Genomic DNA, 20,127 nt, shown 5'->3' with positions numbered 1-20,127 from the left:
TCTGCTAATCCGTCAGCATACAGAGCTAATAACCAACAGTGCTTACCGACGCTGCGAAGCACCAGCGGAGTGGGCGGGCCCTGGACACGGGTCTTTGTGACTGTGTTGGTCACCACACAGGTGTAGTTTCCAACATCCGAAGGCTCCATTTTGGCGATGTACAGGTTCCCCGTCTCCTGTGAGACGAAGCGCCGGTTGTCCTGCTTCACAAACGTTGGGTATTCATTGAAGATCCAGGAGAAGATCAGATCTGTGGGCGCAGAAAAGAACATTTGTTCACTTAAATACAGAGGAAGCGTCTCAGAGGTCATTAAAAAGAACTGCTAAACTATTCCTGGAGTGGAGAAAAGGCTTTAGAAAGTCTGCTGGTAGCGAAAATGAAAAATAAAACACATAGAACACCTGAAAATTAAACACAGGAGATGTAAAAAAAAACAATAAAAAACTGGGTTTACTTTGACTTTCTCCATTTATTCATATTCTGCAACAATTTGTATAAGTAGTAAGAAATGTCTGCTGTTTGGGTGGATTACAGTTTTACAACCAGCTCATCACTATTAATGATTCACACTTTTAAAATATCACGTTTACGATCCATACTTGGTGCGTTTATTTCAGAAGCTATAGAAACATTTTCTTTTAAATCTACAAGGATTTGCAACTTAGAGCATAATGTTGATATACGTACAATGACTGGATGTAGTTGAACCAGAAGTTTACATATGCAGAAAAAGCACAAACTTCTTTTTTATTGTCTGAAGTTAAATCAGACTAAATTTCTTGTGTCTTAGGACAGTCAGAATCATCAAAATTATTTCTATTTACCAAATGACAAAAAACAATGAGAAAAAGAATATATTCAGGATGTATTTATTAAAGCCTTCAAAACTGGCCGTCAATTCTTTTTAACATACAGAATAATTACTATTTCTTTAAACAATGAAGGAAAATAAATAAATCTCTGACTTTCTCTTTCATTATTGTGGCATTTAGTAAATACTAATAATTTTGGTAATTCTAACTGACATAAGACAGCTTTCTTTCCTTTTTTAGAACTTGGCTGTTTGTTTTTATGAAACAGTAAAATTTGTGGTTTGTTTTTTTCCTGTTCTGACTGTAGATATTAATATTCGTTTATCTCTTATCTGTGAAACTAATTATTGAAAGTTTATAAAAAAAGAGAAAAAAATTCTCAATGTATAATTTTTCTTAAGGCGAAAATATGGGCAGGTAAATAATCGCTAACAATAACAAGCTATTATGCATGAACGCCTGCTGGGAAGTCATTTACTATTTTCTTTTTTAGTAATTTTATAAATTACAGTCCTGATATGCTACAGAAAAGGTTGATATTAATTGCAAACATGCACGCAAGCTTTGAGGCTTAATGTTTGTAGACAGGATTACATGATAGATGAAGTCTATTTCTAAGATCCTCCATCTGTAAGTATGAATGTAATACTGTCAAGAAATGTGCTATGAAAATCAGACATGCAGAAAAATAGGTTTAACACTCAGAAAATAATTATGTTGAGTGTTAAAGTAAAAGCAGCAAAATGATCAACTCTTGGAAAAAACGAGATTTTTTCTGCATGTTGAAATCTATAAATATCATTTTTTGTGACAGGTTTCAAACAATTCAATTCAATGAAAAAACACTTTTATTTCTCAAAAAAAAAGAAATGTGACAGTTTTAACTCCTATTAAAATGTCTCTGGTAGTGAGGGGAAGTTCAGTCTTCCAACCAATCTGAAGAGGCTTCTGACTGAAAACTGTTGCTGTATGAAAAGGAGGGTAGGCTAAATATAAAACGTACACAAGTAAAAGTAACACTACTTGAACATATTTTTACTCAAGTAAGTTTATTTTAGGAATAAATGAGATGATTCAAGTAAGACTTAAAGCTGTACTATGTAACTTTACTAAAATAAAACAGATTCTCTTACATATTTGTTGAAGAGACAGATAATCAGTAATAAAAAAATCAAGCTCCTCTGCCTTCTCCCAGTGCCAACTGGAAACAACCAATCAGAACCAGGAGGAGGGTCTTAGCAATGTGCATCACACTTGTGTGAGGGTTGTGAATGCTAAGGCTAATTAGCATGGCCTCGGATGATGGTGTATAAATGGTTTTCCTAAAACAAAAGTTGTTCATCATTAGCACATTTAGCAGCGCATTCATGAACTGACTGACAGCACTAAGCCCCTCCTCCTGGCCCTGATTGGTTGTATTTGGTTGGGAGCAGTATGTTTCTTCAGACAGCAAAAGCAGCTCAGGAAGGGGGTGGAGAATATCCATCTTTTCACAGATCATCTGTCTCATATTAAACTGTAACGATATAATAACAATTTCAGCAAATATGGAAAAAAAATTCTTATAATAAAAGTTCCATATTGGACCTTTCAGTCATGAGTAACTGATGATAGTCTAATCATTTGTATAATTAATGTCATCAGACAAAAATATGAAGTGATGTGCAAATGTTAATATTTTAAACACTAAAATGTATATATGTCTAAAAAATAACATCATTATAAGATGGCAGATTCAGGCAGAAGAAACTATTTCCCCAGCTAAATTTTTTAACCTCTATTTTATCTCCTGTATTCTCTCAATGTATGAATTCATGCAATAAAATAATAAAAAGCTATAAGTAGTAGAACATGAGTGACAACTAACACTTCAAAGCCTTTGTGAGCCATGGCTGCATTTTAGCCTGCAGGCTCCCACTTTACCAGATGTGAGAGGCGTTTCAACATTATAAATGCTGTGCAAAGGTGTGAAGCTATTTATTTTAATTAACATCTTTGCATACTTGAGAAGCCAGATCAAGACAGAGGACTTCAGTTTATGCAGTTTTCTGCTTTATTACGCTTCTGATTTGAGATAATGAGGCACTTTAAAACAAAGAGAATAATTGAAAGTACTGTACAGCTTATGCACTGACAGAGAATTTAACAAAAGGATAATATTCCGTAACTACTGTGCAATAATGATTAATGAATGCGAGCTACACTAAAGCCTCCATTAACCTGGTCAATAATCTAATTTTGTTTGAGTTGGTTTTTCTATGGAGACAAATGGACAGCAGATGGACAAAGAGGATGAAAAATGTGTTAAAATTCAAATACAAGACACATCGCGGTCACTCTCCCTGGCAGCTGGTTTATGATTTAACCGTTGACATCGGCTGGGCGGAAAACGTTCAGAGGCAAATCAAAACTGGTATTAAGAATTGATTGCAGAGCAGAGGGTTGCCATGGCATCTCAAATTAGATCTAACCTCGTTTTACAACCTGGAGTCCCACAATTTCTAGAAACGGGTATCATGCGTGCTCCATATGTGAACACAGGAATTCACCGCGTTAGTCACCCCTTCATGAGGCTCGCCTCCACTTCACTACCAGCAGCTGCACCGACTGAGCTGGAGGTGGCAGATCAGAGAGTCGCCAATGTGGGGAGGAGACGGGTCCTGAGACTGACTCATGAGCAACTTGTTCACATTATCCATTTACAGCCTTCAATTCTGCAGCTTTCTGAGCTGATTTATAGATTATTGCTTGGCTTTTTAATCGCTAATTTATTATATGGAGACACTAAATATGGTGGTTGATGTTTCTGCCACTTTTTTTCTGTTTATTTTGATGATTATGTTGCAATTAATAGTTAAGTGTGCACTATAATCAACCATTGATAAAAAAAAAAGTCCTGGTTATGTTGCTGTGAATTAGAAGAAGACCAGGAAAAACTCATTTCAATGGAGAAATGTTCTGTTTACAGAACATTTACAGCCTGTAACCTGAACAGTAACAGTGAAAACTACTGGCTTGTCGACATCGTCCACAAGGACAATCATTCACAGGAAGTATTGGCTACTGAAGCTGCCTATTTACAAACAGGTTCTGATTTTGGCACATTTCTTCAACAAAACAGATGAAAACCAGGAACTAAAGGTAAACACACTGAATAGGACATAGACATACTCTCCACATTCTATTTTTGTATCAAAAAGGCTTTTTTCTTTTAACCTTATTCTGGCTCAGACTTCAGGAATTGTTTACTGCGGTAATAGCCCAGGGCTCCATTTCTGGGGGGGAGGCCCAAAGATTTTTTTAGTTTTAACTGAATGCTTTGCAATAACTGTACTTTATGTAAAGCTCACAAGGCATCATCAGGTGAGTTGTATTAATATGCTGAGATTTTTATGAATATGAACAATATTCAAGTATTTTAAAAATATGAAGCTATAGTAAATTTTGTTTTAGGAAAAAACATGGAAGTATTAATACCTAGCAACAATTCACACCCACTCATATACAGTACTACATATGAATGTACTGTAATCGGCATAATACATTTTCTGCATTGGATAGGAAACCAACACTGGACCTCTGTTACTTTTATGTAAATAAGCTGCTGCTGGTCACAGCCCCCAACTCAAAGTTAACACATTTTATACACATCTAGGTGGATGTAGACAGATGCAAAATTGTACAACCATGCATCTTTGAAAAGCAGAAGTGGCGCCTCCTCCGCAACAATTAAGAATGCAGCAAGTTGTTTCTGGATGGTGAGTCAACAACAAACCCTTGTGTTTTTCCAGCAGTTATTTTACAGTGTATACAGCAGTAAAACCACCAGACCAAACATGCTAGTTTGCTAATAATGAATTGAGTGGAGCTCTACTAGGGTTTTTTTAGCACTTGGATTTGGACGCAAATGAAAGGACAAAAATGTGCAAAAAGTGAATTTTGCTAAATAGTTCCCCTTAAAAATCACCTTTTTTATTAGCTGTAAGTATAAGAATTAACATAAATATCTCACTCCTACAGTAGCAGGAGTCCATCCTGTAATTGGTGGGTTACTGGTTCAAAGCCCTGCTCCATTTCTCAGTGGTTGTGTCCTTGGGCAAGACACTTCACCACATGGCCTTGCTGGGTTTCAGTTTTTGAACATAAAAACTGAAATGAAGAAAGTTTTTGACAATGTTGTAATTTCTGGAGATGCAGCTGTATCTCACTTATTAACGATAGTGAAGTGACTTGAAAACAGCCATCAGCCTTTTCTCCCAGCAGGATCCGTTCCTCCTCCTGGCCCAGAGCAGTAGTCGTAATCATGGTTTGGAGCTCCGGCTCTGGGTGTATCTGTCGTTCATCCTGACGGCCACAGCGGAGAGCCGCAGGGACCCGAGACACTTGGAGACAGGATAAGGCATGTTGTGTGTTTGTTTCCTCTCTAGTGCATCTGAACCACAGCTGCACCTGCTCTTGTTCTGAGTATAAAACTCTTCTGGCCATGCGGCACAACGTGAGCCGCAGAACGCCGCAGAGACAGAAAGGATAATGAGACTCCTCGCAAGGCAGGAGTCAAGAAAATCATCCGGGGCATTGACTGTTCAGTTTACCCAGCGCTGCGTAGGGAAAACAGGACATCACCGAGACAAACCGTGAAAAGGAATCGGGTTGTTTGGGTTTTTACAGTCACCGCCATGGCAACACAGCTGCCCTCTTTTTGGATGAATAGTGGATGTTTAAGATGAATAAATAAGCAACAGCATCCTTTAATACATCCCCTTTTGATCCATCAAAAGAAAAGAAAGGTAACATTCCACAAAACGCAGGCCCCCGCCAGCCCCACTTCGTGCTTTCCCTCTGGGTTAAAGATCACTTTGCAGGAGTCACAATGAATAAAGCTGCTCCGCTCACACAAGGACTTCAAAGGACAAGCCTAAATGAATATTCAGGAAGAGAACAAGATGTGCAAGTCAAACATGCCCTTCTCTTTGCACAGCTAAGATCAAACCCAGACAGATTGGTGATAATGCACAGATGGAGGATGGAGACAGAGATGGGGAGGCAGTAAACTCAAACCAGAACAGCCTTTCTGCCAGACTGGAAACGGGAACGTCTTCATCAAGCTGGAGCACCTGTGGATGGACACTGATGATGTTATCCATGTCTATGTTTCAGAAAATTTAAATGTGAAGAGGACAGAGAAAACATGAACAAGTCAGACGATGGAAATACATTTAGATTGATGAATAACATTTTTGCTGTGTTAATCTTTGACTCAACACAGCCTTTAGAGTTACACAGAAAGCAGCTGAAACGCCAGAATTTCATTTTAATGACGTTCAAAACAAAGGGCTAGCTTTGAAACTTTTTCTACAAGTTCTTTCTGTACTTAAATTTAACCACAAATATTTAAGGAGCTGAATTATCAACAAGTCAGATTTTTAAAAAAGAGGGGAAACATGCTATCGGTAACCTAGCATCGGAGCAAAGTTCACTGGGTGAAAACATCAACACCTGGAGAAAAACATGGGTGTCCTAAAAACTGCCACAGTATTTGTCAAGTCAGAGATTTTTTTAGAGACTCAAGATAAAGCTACGTGAGCTTCAGCCAGCTAAATGAATCGATGTTTACAAGCTGAATGTTAACATTAGCTTGTTAGCTTCAACTTCAACTGGTTGAAGTTGATGTGCCTGAAACTGGTTCTTCCCAAGATATACGCATGGATGTTATGTACATTTACCTCCTGAGACCCAGAGAGAAAAAAGTTTTTGAATTTCTTTTTTTTTTACACTACATGACTCTTTGGAGTGAAAAAACATCTCTACAATTGAAAAAGTGTCAAAACATGTTTTTATTTATTTTTTAGAGTATGTCCTTTGGAGAGGACATCGGGACTCTCTTGTGGCAAATATGAACACATTTCGAGGCCCAGGATGTCCTCTCTAAGGACCAACAGAATTTAACACAGTGGCATGTATGGTTTCAGAGTTATGAACAAAAACCTATGTGCTCCACAGAGGACAAAAATGTATTGCTGGGTCTCAGGAGGATTTATATATATAACATGGATCTTATGTATATATATATATATATATATATATATATATATATATATATATATATACATATACATAAGATCTACATGGAAGATATACATGGATGTTTGTCATTGAGCAAAAAATCTCAATGACACGCAACATCAGTTGAACAAAACCTCTAACTTTGAAAAAAATAAAATAAAATATTGCCAATGTTTTGTAAAACCCTTGTACAGATCCTTGTAAACTGTATTTAACTTTCTCAAGCTTTATTAAAGAAACCCCTGTCTTTAATCCACACGGATTAATAAATGCTAATGTCTGTTTCAGGCAGATTCTCAACTGTGTGCATAACTTTTATCGACATATTGACCTCTTAAAGGACCTTCCCGTCCCACAGAGAAATGTTTTAACCAATGGTGGGTGTAGATCTAACGCCAGGAAATTCAATAATCTCACAGGAACATTTGATAACGCTTCCTCAGCTTACCCATGAAGGACAAACTTCAAGCTTCTCCGTTCTAGATGAACAATTGTTTTATTTTCTTAGGTATTTTTAAAGAAAAAAAGAGTCGGTCAAAAATAATCATATCTTTGATCAACGCGCTAATTGTCATGCTTTTCACGTAAATGATCCGAATCTTTTCTGTTAAGCACATACAGTATATGCTCTATTTTTCACAATTTTTTTTTTCTATTTTTCATTCAAAATTGAATGTTTATAAAATACTTTGGTAGAAAAAAAAAACACACAACCCCCCCAGACCCCAGTAAAAACCTAACTGAAAACTGAAAGAAAAATAAAAAGGGAAAAAAAAAAACTAGAAATGATATTTTCCCAGAAAAGAAATCTAGGCATCATTCTTTTGTTTGACATAGATTGAGAACCTCAACTTTCCTCTTTTTTATTTTATAGAGATAGTTTTTTTTTCAATTTAGGTCTTACATGAACATAAATTACAATAATCCTTAAAGGGAGTCTTAAGTACTTTATCCTGACAGGAGCACTCAAAGTAAAAGCAGCTCAGGATGAATAGTAGGTAATAATGTTCCCAATAAGTGGCTCATGCATGGTAGACTGCTGCCTCAAACCACCAAAGAGAAAAGTTTTGCTGCTGTACATTAATATCCATTGGTAGTTATTTAACAGAAGCTGAAGACTATATTTAAAACACTTTGTGAGCATTTCAGGTGTTTTCACCTGGTGTTTTTCATTTCTTCTCAAAAAGCATGCATTAATAAATGCTAATGCAATTGAACAAATTGGAATATTTGTTCAATTTTCACTTTCACTTGATTCAGTTTCACAATTCATTGTGCCAAACGAACCAAACCCTTTGAAAAACCTGTTCTCCTCCTCACCTGTGGTGGCGCTGCACCAAGAACATATTTATGTGTTAGAATGGCCTTGTCAAAGTAGAGTGAACAAAACACTTTCTACATTTTGATTTATGAAAATAAGCCATAATTTTCCTTCTGCTTCAAAATTATGAAATAATTTGATCAATCACAAAAACAAAAAGACAAATCTACATACTGCCAGACAAAAATCTGTGGTGGAAGCGCGGCCGTTTGATCATTATAGTCTGAGTTCTTGTTATCAGCTTTCTGCCCATCACATTTCATGCTACCAACTTGGATAGAATATAAAAATGTAACCAACGATCACACATGTCACATGAGTTACATCATCCAGTGCAGCACAGGCCTGTTTTTGTTTCCTGTAACGTGATTCATTTCTATGAGCTCAACACAGGAACTGTCCTGCTTCTCTTCCTCCCAGTAAAGCCATCCCCTCTGCTGAGCCCCACAGGCTCTATGGAAAGAGCCCATGAATATTTATATCAAATCAGTCAATAGCTCTCTCAAGCATGAAAAACAAACATATTGTTTTTGTCATCAAGTAGAAGAAGAAAGGAAAAAAGAAGTATCTGTCCAGTAGTGGATAAATTGATCTAAATAGTTTGAATGTAATCAATCTGAGTATGTTTAAAACTAGGAGGAAGGCAAGAAGGCAAAGTGTTTTCAAGCAAATCTTTTCAAGTTTGAGCTAAAGGAATCTGAAGAAACTTGACAATTACAAAGTCCACTTTTTAATCCACTGAAATTTATTGCGGAAGATTTAGATTCAACAGAACATCTTTAAGAAAGTTTTTGACTGTCTGCACAAAAAATGTTCACCAAAAGCTGCCAATGAACTAGTTAGCTTCTGCACAGAAGCTAACCTTCAATGTCTTCTTTATCGCCGTCTTAGGCTTACAGCCAATCAGAGTAAATGACTTTGCAAACACACCAGCCAATAGGAGTGAATCCGCACTGCAATTGTACAGGAGTTTTTCTGATCAATCATTAATTATTCATTTTAGGGGTAGAGACGACGTCACACAGTGTGTGAGAGAGGCCAGGCTCACCGAAGGTAAACAAGGTCTCATTATTATTTCAAAAAATAGAAAAAACAATAGGAGTGGATATCTTTAAGGTTCTTAGCAATTATCACAGAACTTCTCAGACATTTTCTCAGACAAGGTTACAAAACTGGTTTATGGGCAAAACATTCATTGGGCTTGAAAAGTGTGAAACAGTCCAACTTTGCCGGCTAACATTTAGCTTCCTGTTGTATGCTGAGCTGTCGCCCCGAGTTTAAAATGTAGCATGTTGACAGCCATGCTAAGGCCTTGCACACCTTTTGCGTTTCATCTGACTTCATCTTTAAACACCTCACTTACAGATTAACACTTTGAGTTTTCCTTGTTCTGCACTTCAACAACACAACGCGTTGTTGTTTTGGAAACGTTCTAGCACTTAATTATGAGGCATTCACTGATTTAAAAAAAGCCATCTGGTCACAGATAAGGCATAAAATTGTTTGGTCCCGGTCACCACCTGACGCATCCCTAGTCAGAACTTCTAATCTTTTTCAGCAGCATCTTTAGAAGATGTGTTCAAAAAGTGGTTTGTCTCTCTATATTGTGTTGCAGAGTGCAGCTCTCCTGTATTTGCCCCAGGCTTAAAGAATCTTCCGATCCACTGTTTCCTTTACAGGACCAGACAGGATGCACATGCTCTGTACTCTTAAAGCCTCGGGTGGGAAGAGAAACAGGGACAGTACACGCACAAGAGAGAAAGAAAGAGGGAAAAGAAGAAAAGAAAAGAAAGAACAAAAGAAAGAAAGAAGGAAAGATTAGTACAAGGGAAAGAGACATGCACAAGGGACTTGAGTCTTGAGTGGCCCTTAAAGGTCTCCCCCCATTAGAAAGCAGAGGTCAGCAGCATTAATACACAGCTAAACACAGTAATTGTGTGGTTGAAAGAGCGCGGCCAGGTCACCCCGGGAACACATTAGTACAGCTGGCTTACAGGAAGGCAGACAATGACAAACTGAGCTTCTGATCTTCAGTGACGGACATGAGGGAGACACAGTCTGAATGTCTGGGAGGAACAAACGAGAAGAAACGACGCTCTCTGACGAAGCCGCTCTCATCCAATGTCTTTCTGTGAACCTCCACATGGTGATTATAGCATAACATATTTACAACACGCCGTGACAAAGCTATTCATCCTGGGTTCTGGCCTTCCAGTAAGTCCTGAAGTGGCAGACTGTAAGTGCTGAGAGGTGGAGGTCACTGTTACTGGTGTCACTATTTAGGTGTTTGTTCTACACCAGTAACAGTGACAGTAAAGACAGATTAAACTCAAGACACAAACAAAATTAAAACACAAGATTTCAGCAATTATTCTTTTTGAGTATAAATTCACCTATACCAATTGCGTCAGAGATACTTGACACATTTGAATTGCCCCAGCACCTGCCCCTGGGACTTGCACGCTACTATTTCCACATTTTAATGGCTTCTCATGAACCTTCAGATTTCTGCAATTTTAAAATTTTTTCAACACCAACACTAGGGGAAACTCTGCAAATTCAACACACTTCAGGTGTGTGCAGAGTGTGCTGGTGATTTACTTCACTGGAACGCATTTTAGACGTTCTGGTGAAATAAATTAATCTTGTGCTCTAAAATAAGATTTCATTTTTTTTCGAAATGCATACAGACTGAAGTTTCATTTTCAGGTAGAAAAGAAAAATTGACAGAGAAAGAACATATTAAAGTGAAATATGTGTGAAGGTTATGATAACCTGCAAAATATATTTGATTTGTGTTAATTTTTGGTCTCAAAGAGAGGTAACATCCATCCATCCATCCATCCATCCATTATCTGGATTCGGGTTGCGGGGGTGGCAGCAATTTAAAGTAAATTTTGATTATGTAGGTGTTCAGATCTTCAGGTTGTTAAATTTAACAATTAACACCAAACGAAAACAACAACTGCTTCAATTAACGGCTGGACAAGCATGCAAAACAAACATATTTGGAATAGGTAATGTTCTGAAAATATGTACCCTACCACAGCTGCTAACTTGTTCAATGTCTTCAATTAACTCAACAGTCATGTCTTGAGCCTAAGGAGGAAGCTAGAATACTAGGAGCGAACCCAACCATGCATGGGGAGAACTCCAGACTCCAGGCCAGGATTCAAACTCAGGGGCTGCACGGCAGCAGTGCTAACAACTGCACCAACTGCCAAATGATCATTTTTATTATTATTCATTTATCATTCTTCTTCTCACTTTCCTTCCACTTCAAAATGTTTCTACTGTCTTTGTTATCTTTGTCTCTTTTTCAGTTTGATGGCCCAATAACATTTAAAGATTGTAAAACAACAGCCTTATGTGGAATAATAATAATTTTTACTTTATTCATCCCAGCAGAGAAATTATTTCGCAGTTACAGCACACGACAGGAGCTGCATCTGCAGGCAGCCAGCTGAGCTGGCGCCATTTTTTGAAGGAGGACATGCGGCAAAGGTTGTCGGGACCGGGAGTCGAACCCGCGACGTCCGCGGGTCTAAGGCCTCCAAATGTGGGGCGTGCTAACCCCCTGTGCCACCACAGCACGCCCCGAAAGTCAAATAAATGACTTTGATAAAATGAATTTAACAAAGTCTTCTGTACAACAAGGCAAACCTGCGTTACCCCCTTTGCAGCACAAATGTGGCACTGACACTGAAGTTGCCAGGGCAGGACACTGGAAAGAGAACAGGAATGCTTCACCACACGACTGGAAAACAACAACACCCAGGTTATTTTTAATCCTGTCTGATGGGTCAGAGCAGCGGCTCTGCTAGGCAGGTTAGCTGACCTTAGCATTGGAAAGAAAAAGGACGAATATGACTAAATAGTGCACATTTCTTCAACTTTATGTATTAAGACATATACTGTATTTTTAATCAAAAATAAATAACATAGTATGTAAAGTATATTAATCAGCACACAGTGTGTTAAATAAGTCACAGACTAACCTTTATAAAGTAGAGCAGAATAAAGCAGCTTCTCACTGAAATCAAACTGATCACATGAGCATTAAAGCAAACAAAGCTCATGCCAAACAGTAGCTTTAAAAAACTGATAAAAACAAGATGTGTGCCTTTGAGAAATCAGAATGTTATGATGACTGTAACATCTTTTCCCTGGAGGACGAGGAGGGGAGGAGCGGGAGCAGGATTGCAACACCCATGCAATGTCTAAGTGATGCAGCTGAAGCGGTGGCTCCGGGCTTGCATCATTCTTTCAACAGGTAGAGCTGAAAGCTCAGGGAGAAAATGAATCCTCAACGGCCGTGAACACGGGAGACTCCCAGTGCAGCCACTTGGTTGGCCCAGAAGAAGCAAGCACTAATACCAGCTAGAGATGAGGAACATAATCTAAAAATACTAAGAAGAAATAAAACGTCTCCAGAGATAAAATTTTGTTAGACACAAACAAATAATTTCAATGCTTTCCAGGTTGTAATGCCCTGCCTTCAGCTGATTGTAATTCACTGACAGGCTCAATTACAATCAGCCAGCACAATTGTTTTCTTGTTGAGATATTGTTTTTGATTAAAATGCAAGTAATTTTGTTAACAGATAATAAACATATGTTATATTTTTGGTTAGGTCCAGCTGAGAAGCAACTCCTGGATCCCCCAATAGAACCTCATACCCCACAAAACTAGCAGGTGTTGCTGCAATAAAAGCTGCGTCTACAAAATATTTTTATTGAGTAAAAAAACATGCTACATCTTACAAATCGTTAGTATTAAAAGAAAAAAAGAAACATTAGAATTGAACTTTTTTACATTCTTACATGGTGCAATCTCACCCATCAATAAAACACACTGGTTGCTTGTGCTTGTACTGTGCAAGAATGTGGAAAAAGTTAAAGAATGTGTTTTATTCCTGAGATCTCTATCACCTCTGATCAATAAACCAGAGAAAAAAATGGTTGGATGTAAAGATCTATCAGTCGGTGCAGTGAGCAGGGACTGAACTCACTTCTGTCAGGTACCTTTGAAGTGTTAAGGACTCAGCCTAAAATTGTACCGTTAAGTGAGTCCTGTGTGGACAAGCTTGTCATGTTTTTCCACTATTGTTATTTTCCCCTTTCACAGCAGGTGACGGCGCATTTCTTCTGGGATCAGACTCCCACAGGGGCCCAGGGATTTGTGTTTATGCTGCAGCGCTGCGCCGCCCGAGGACAGAGCAGCGGGGCGGACGGAGGTGCTGACGGAGGCTCGCATGACGTAAACAAGAACCCTGCTGAAACACATGCACAGGGAGCACAGGGAGCACAGGGAGCACAGGTCAACGTATGCCCCTCATACACAGACATCTAACACACACACACACCTAACGTTCTTCACAACTGCAGGGCATACAGTAAACTTTAAGGAGCTTAACGGAGCTTTAGGAAGGATGCCACTCACACACCCTCTGGGAGGTCTGGGGGTGTGCGTGTGTGTGTGTGTGTATGCTCACACTCCTCCATGACCTTTTCATACGTGATTAGAAAGCTCCAATCAATTCACCGTGTCACTCCAGGAAAACACTGAATATCCCATTTCACGCTGCCGTCACGTTGTCAGTGAAGTTCCTCGTCACGACGAGGAAACTTCAAACGCCGTGATGGAGTTTGCAGAAAAGTCTCTGTTAGCGGGGCTGGTGTGACGGTAACATGTGGCAATATTTCAGAGAGTTGAAGTCCTCAGACAGATTAGAAAGGGGAGGTGGGACTGAATATGTGCAAGGAGATTACTCATGCAGACGGTGAAATGTGTCATGTGCTAATCAGATTAAAAGCAAAGAAATCCCCGATGAAAAATAAAAAAAATTAAACACATTGACGACACACATAGGACCATTAAAAAACAGCAGGATTAAAACTGGGCAACCATAGGGGGCCTCAGAGAACTCAAACTGTCACCATTATGCAAAGGAAGCTCTATTTTCACTGAAGCTCTATTTTCAGAAGGTCTATGTTTTAAAATGCCGCTCAGCACTAAAGCTTCACACTCATTTTCAAATTGGCGCATGTTTCAGTTTTAGATTTCAATCCAGAAGTTGCCAACAACATTTGCATTATGGGATTGAGTAACAAGGAAGCTACAAACACCAATATCAAAACTCTTAAATGTCAAATTTACACACATTCTGATTGTTACCATCTGTCGTTTCATTAAACATGGTGCAACATCTCTTATGTCACTATCACATCTTTCAACCTCGCTGCCTCTATTTCAGTGACATGTAGATTCATTATCTAAGCATGTTTTCACATCTGACTGTCCAGTAGTCTTGGTTTGATTGGGGACAAAATTGCAACAATTGTTACATTTTCAGCTGCTGTGGTTCGCTTTCACACTGCACTGTATCAAACCAACCAAACAATTTGAAAAACATGTTCCCCTCCTCGCCTGTGGTGGCGCTGCACTAAGAACCACGGAAGGAAATGACACAAAAACCTCTGAAGGAGACATTGAGTGCAACTTCCTTCTTTATGAAATGGAGTGCAGTGAGATTTTAGCTGTTGCAGGATGTTGTCTTCTCTTGCTAGCACAAGGCACTCACGCTTGTTTTCATTGTATTTACCCAGAATGCCCTTTCCTATAGTCCGCTTCCTGCTTTTAGAGTGTTCTCCAGTTCGCTTGGCATTCACATATACATTGAAACAATGGCAGAGATCACTTCAACTGAACCGAGACAGAGGTTTGTAGGCAGACCAGAGTTTGCATTCATGGTCCGCATCAGAGTTTGATCACACATTTGCACCTCTGCTTTGACTTTCTATGCAAATGAACTGACTTCTATTAAAGCAGACTGAACAGGGCTGGTGTGAATGCACTCCATCATCATCATCATCATCATCATCATCATCATCCTTGTCTGATTCTGTAGCATCCACAATTTGATCACCAGTTTAGCCAGTTAAGATGCTGTTAAATTCCTTACATGTCAAAAAAAAGTCCACGCTGTGAACACATCAACTCTAAATCTCCATACATAAACAATACTGCTAAGGAATGCATGAAATTGCTATTCAAATAAAACACCAATAAATTGATAACAGTACTACCTAATGTCATTCTAAGTTATGCAGATACTCTGTCTGCACTAATGGAAATTCTCTCACATTTTGTAGTTTTGTTATGGAGTTTTATGTTTTATAACCTGTTTCATGGTTTTCTGTTTATTCATAGTTTTGTTTTATTTTGTCGTTACCTGCAAATGCCTGCAAATATAATGTAACTATTCCTAAAGCAGCAGAACTTTGTTAAATTTGCTTCTTTCATCATAATTCACATGCACTATACCCAACAGGCTGCATCAAACATGCTAAAGATCCTCCACAGAGGAAACAGTTTAACCAATATATTCACTGAACACAGTGATAACAACCTAATCCTTTCATGGATTTGTAGTTTCCTGTCACCAATTAGCTCATTTCCATCAATCTACATTCACTTTAAATTTCGCCCTTCCTACTAACATCTCGCCCATTCCCGAGTTCGTCCTTCTGTCCGAACATGTCTTTCTGCATGGACAGGCTCATGGTGCATGAACCAGGCAGGACAGCTGTCTGCCATGCATAATGTGTCCTCAGGGAGCGCCCTCTGGCAGGTGGAAGCCAAGCACAGCTTTCAGTACACACCGAGACTCCCTCCACTATACAGGGAGGTCTGTAGCCATATGGCAGTGGATGGGGAAGTGCAGAGGTTTTCCTTGGGTGTCCCACCCACTTGCAAAATTTAATTAAATTGTAATGGAGTCTTCCTGTGGGACAGTTTTTACAGACTGCCAGGAAGTCGATGCCACACTGACCTCGGTCTCCCTTTAGGTCTAAGGAGTTTTACAAAAGGAGCAATACTGTAAGGTAGAAAATAACAGTTTTAGTCATCAAAGTCTAACTTTTTTTTCAGTTTTCTGATCTGTGTATTCTAATTTTGGTACATGTCTGCTTTACTAAATGTCACAAGAGACAGATGCTGTATAATGATTTCTATATATATGTATAAGATTTGAATACATGTCACCTTTCTAAACAACGATGTAAGACACTCGGACACATGGAAATAAAAACTTGTCAACCTCAAAACTTTTGTCTAGATGGCAAATCCTTCTTTTAAAAGATCAAATGTCTATAAAAATATACTTAGTGGGCAAAAAAATCTTTACATTTTGTTATATTTTCCCCTCTTAGCAGTCACCTTACACATTCATTCACATCCTGGATGTGCAGTGGTTGTGTTTGGCCTTTAACTCATTAGTTATCTTGTTTCATTGAATTTATTTGCAAGCACTGACATGCCATTGCATATCTTCTGATGGACCAAACAGCCATGCAGTAAAAAAAAAAGAGCAGAATTGAAAACTGATGGCAGAGATGCTTCCTGAATTTATGTCCCAAGCAGAGCATGAAACAGCTTCCCCACTGAGGGAGCCCTGCTTCTGCTTTCACTGCAGTCCAACACACTGCTTCTAATCATATCGTTCAATGTCAAAATATGTCACACATATATTGAAGGATCATTTATGTTATGAATCATCTCTCTAGTATTTGCTTCTTGGGTTTTGATCACAACTGTGTCTTCCTACTTATGCCATTCCAATTACAATATGTTGTTTTTTATTATTGTTGAATATTACTACAATTATCTATTATCATTATGGCTTTTATGCACTGTTATTAATATAACTATGATTATTAACAGTAATTATAACATTAGGTTCCATCCTTTGGGGCTGTCTGCTCCGGGTTTGGCTGATAGGGTTTGGGGGCCATTGGGAGGCCATCAGGGCGGGGCCCCAACCTCTCCTCTGTGCTCCATCATGCCTGCTGATTGCCAGCTAATGATATTTTATTCATTTGGATTTGTTTAATTTCTTAAACAAAAAACAAATTTGTTTCTTACAAACAAAAAACAAAAACAAAACAAAAAGTCTATAATACACAAAGGCCAGGGTCTGCATAGTCTAAGCGGGGGCCACATCCCGTTTTCCCAAGTCTTTTATGTATTTTCTTTTTTTTTACCGCATTACACAAGATTAGGGATGCATAGAAAATCAAAAGATTTATAACACAAGGAAGACCTGTCATTGTTTGGCCAATATGGGCTGAATGGCTGAGCCTCGACTGATGATACTAATATCTGTCTGTCTGTCCATCCATTTTGCTTTTAGACTGATTTGTTTGAAAATAAAATAAAACAATTAAGAAAAGAGAGATGTGTGGTTCACGCTAGGAAACACGACACTTTCTCTTTTGTGACATTGTAAGTGAAACATAAAATGGAAATGCCAATTAATGGAAACATAGATAATGATACATAGTTGCTAACATAAATAAAAATCATAGAAGTGTGGTGTGCTTGAGTGTTTGGCCCCATTCACATTAATACCTCCAAATAAAATCAAAAGGCCTCAAGTTGGACTATTTTAAAAAGCAAAATGGGCAAAAGCGTGACTTGTGATATGCAAAGCATAGTGTTTAATCTGCTTCCTCATCCCTGCTAAAAAATAACATGATGTTACAACCACTTCTAATGTATTCATAACTTTGTGATTCAAAAACCCCTAAAGACCCCTGGTTCACTGGTTCACTGGTTTCCTGGTTTCCTGGTTGCAGGAAAAGCTTTTACACTGCAGTGTGAACAGTTGAGCTCTCTTCCTTTCACCACGCTGCCACTTTAACTTTATTTTGTTTACACTTTCGGTTGAACATCAGAACACCACTGGTATTTAGTAGTTGTACTCAAAGGTCCGGCATAATAGAAAAGTCACTGCAAGCTACTATAGATGTATTGCACAGCTTAATAAGTAATAAAACTATGTAATAACCCATTGATTAACAGATTACTATCATTGGTAATTGACTGAATGTGATAAAACAGCTCTCGCTACATTTTGTATGTGAAGTGTGCATACTGGTTTTCAATGACAATTTAACAATTTCACTTCCTTTTACTTACAATTTTGAAGTTTACAAATGGAACCACAAACTGCCAGTGACTCACTAGATATAATTTACCTTTTCCTCTCAGGGATAAATCATTTAAAGCATAATCATAGCTTCAGGTTTGCTACATATCTGCAAAGATACAGAGATAAACTTGAAAAATTGAAAAAATGTTGAGATTTCTTATGTATGTTTATGCCAAGCATATAATTTAGACATGGAAATAGTTTCGCTAAAATTTCTGCTAAACACACTTTTAAAAAGCAAACTATCTGACCATAAAACTGTGCTTTGCATATTAAATCAGCCTTTGTTTTTGTGATATGTTAAACCTGCCTGGACAAGCAGATGATTGGTGGAACATTTTCCAGCAATCCAGGAAAATGAGAATTGCCAAGTCAGCTCTTCGTCTGAACAGTGATTTCAGTTTTACCCGTCTGGATAAGCTGATCCTCTTTGGATGCTAACAGTTTGGTCATCCTGTGTGGGCTAAGACTGACGAATCTCTCTCTTTTTAATGTTATTTTTGATTGGCCGGTTAGATGTGTTAAAAAACAAAGATAAATTCTTGTATAATGACATTTTTAGTATAAACTGAAAGACACATTTTTACTCAGTCAAACATTTAAGCAATAAGTACAAAAGTTATTGCTAACAACAAGTGAAAAAACCTGACATGAAGAGTGCCAAAGGCCAAAGCCTTTTGCGGCTTTAGCCAGAAGACCTGTTACATTCAAGATGTGTACACTGACTCTAAAACAAACTTGTAATTGACAACCTGCATCGGTTCTGTTTATTAGTGTGGAGACAGCTGTCTTAAGATGGATTTTCACGAGCCTGAGGGAGCCTGACGTGTTGTCGTTATTTCCCTGTTGGTCCTAAAAGGCAAACCCTAATTGGATTACTTCAGCACAAATTGGCAGATCTGAAGGCAGTCAGTGCAGCAACCTTTACTGTACAGACATCAAACAAAGACAAAGAGCGTTAAAAGAAAAAAAAAATCCACATTACCCTCAGGCTTTTAAAGCTTTCACCAGGTAAACCCTGAAAGGATGAGATTCAAGTAATTAAGACCCAATCAATTCCAGGCACGCAGCATTTTCACAGCAGTAGAGCGAATCAGTTCTATCTGTTGGGAGGCCTTCAGCTTGGAGAATGTAATCAAAATACCTCTAGCAGGAAGTAGTTCTAGAGACCAAGCTAGAACTGTTGTCATAGACAATATTTGTTGTATTAGTTTTTAGGCTACATTGACACAGCAGGCAGTGCAACTCAAATCCAAAGTTTTTGCTGAAATGTGACCCATATCTGACCTTTTTACGGCACTTTAAATCTTTTCATCTCCAAAGAAATCTGATCTGTGCCACTTCCACAGTGGTACAGATTTAGTGGTACTAAATCGGATACATAGCCAGTAGTTTTCAAAGCTTCTGCAGTTTGAACGGTCATGTTGGATTTTATTGAACTTTTATGTCATTGACGTAACTCTGCACCAGAAACAGGCAGAAGCCACTCTTGGCTCAGACTATGCATCCAAACAGATTTCTCTATAGAAGTTGCAGTCAATGCTCCACAAAAGGCCATTGCTATTTCCTTTTGTATTAGCTTCCTTTGTCTTTGATTTTGTGAACATGATGTCTGCTCCCATTACTGAAAAAATTGTAAAAATTGATCCATAGATGGCTCAGTTTGTTATTACTTCTGTAAACAGAGCATTCCTGTGTGACATCTACGTTCTTCATCTGCTCATGCGGGTCGCTTTCAGGGTCATAACAATTCATGCCAAAGTCTCCAAATAAGACAGATAATGATCCGTAAATGACATATCATCACCGGTAGAGTTCAACTACCTCGAAAGAATGTTTTCAGTCATAATGTAGCGTAGCGGTGCCACTTTTGCTGTGGAAATCCCGTTTGGAACTCCTTTAGAAATCATCTCCTGAATTGTATATTTCCCTGCT

The 20,127-nt window shown here is 38.4% G+C and overlaps 1 protein-coding gene across 2 annotated transcripts in view; it reads right to left on the bottom strand.

The window, feature by feature from the left end:
- Positions 1-20,127, bottom strand: part of cntn4 (contactin 4) — a 227,757-nt gene that overhangs the window by 86,194 nt on the left and 121,436 nt on the right. For both annotated transcript variants that reach the window (XM_028023527.1, XM_028023528.1), the window contains exon 6: positions 47-250. In XM_028023527.1, the coding sequence (XP_027879328.1) occupies positions 47-250 (204 nt within the window). The remainder of the gene's footprint in view (positions 1-46; positions 251-20,127) is intronic.

This window comes from Xiphophorus couchianus, chromosome 7 (genome assembly GCF_001444195.1).
Source record: "Xiphophorus couchianus chromosome 7, X_couchianus-1.0, whole genome shotgun sequence".
Lineage (NCBI taxonomy): Eukaryota > Metazoa > Chordata > Actinopteri > Cyprinodontiformes > Poeciliidae > Xiphophorus > Xiphophorus couchianus.
The sequence above is the reverse complement of the archived record's forward strand: the minus strand, read 5'-3'. Positions and strand labels throughout refer to the sequence as shown.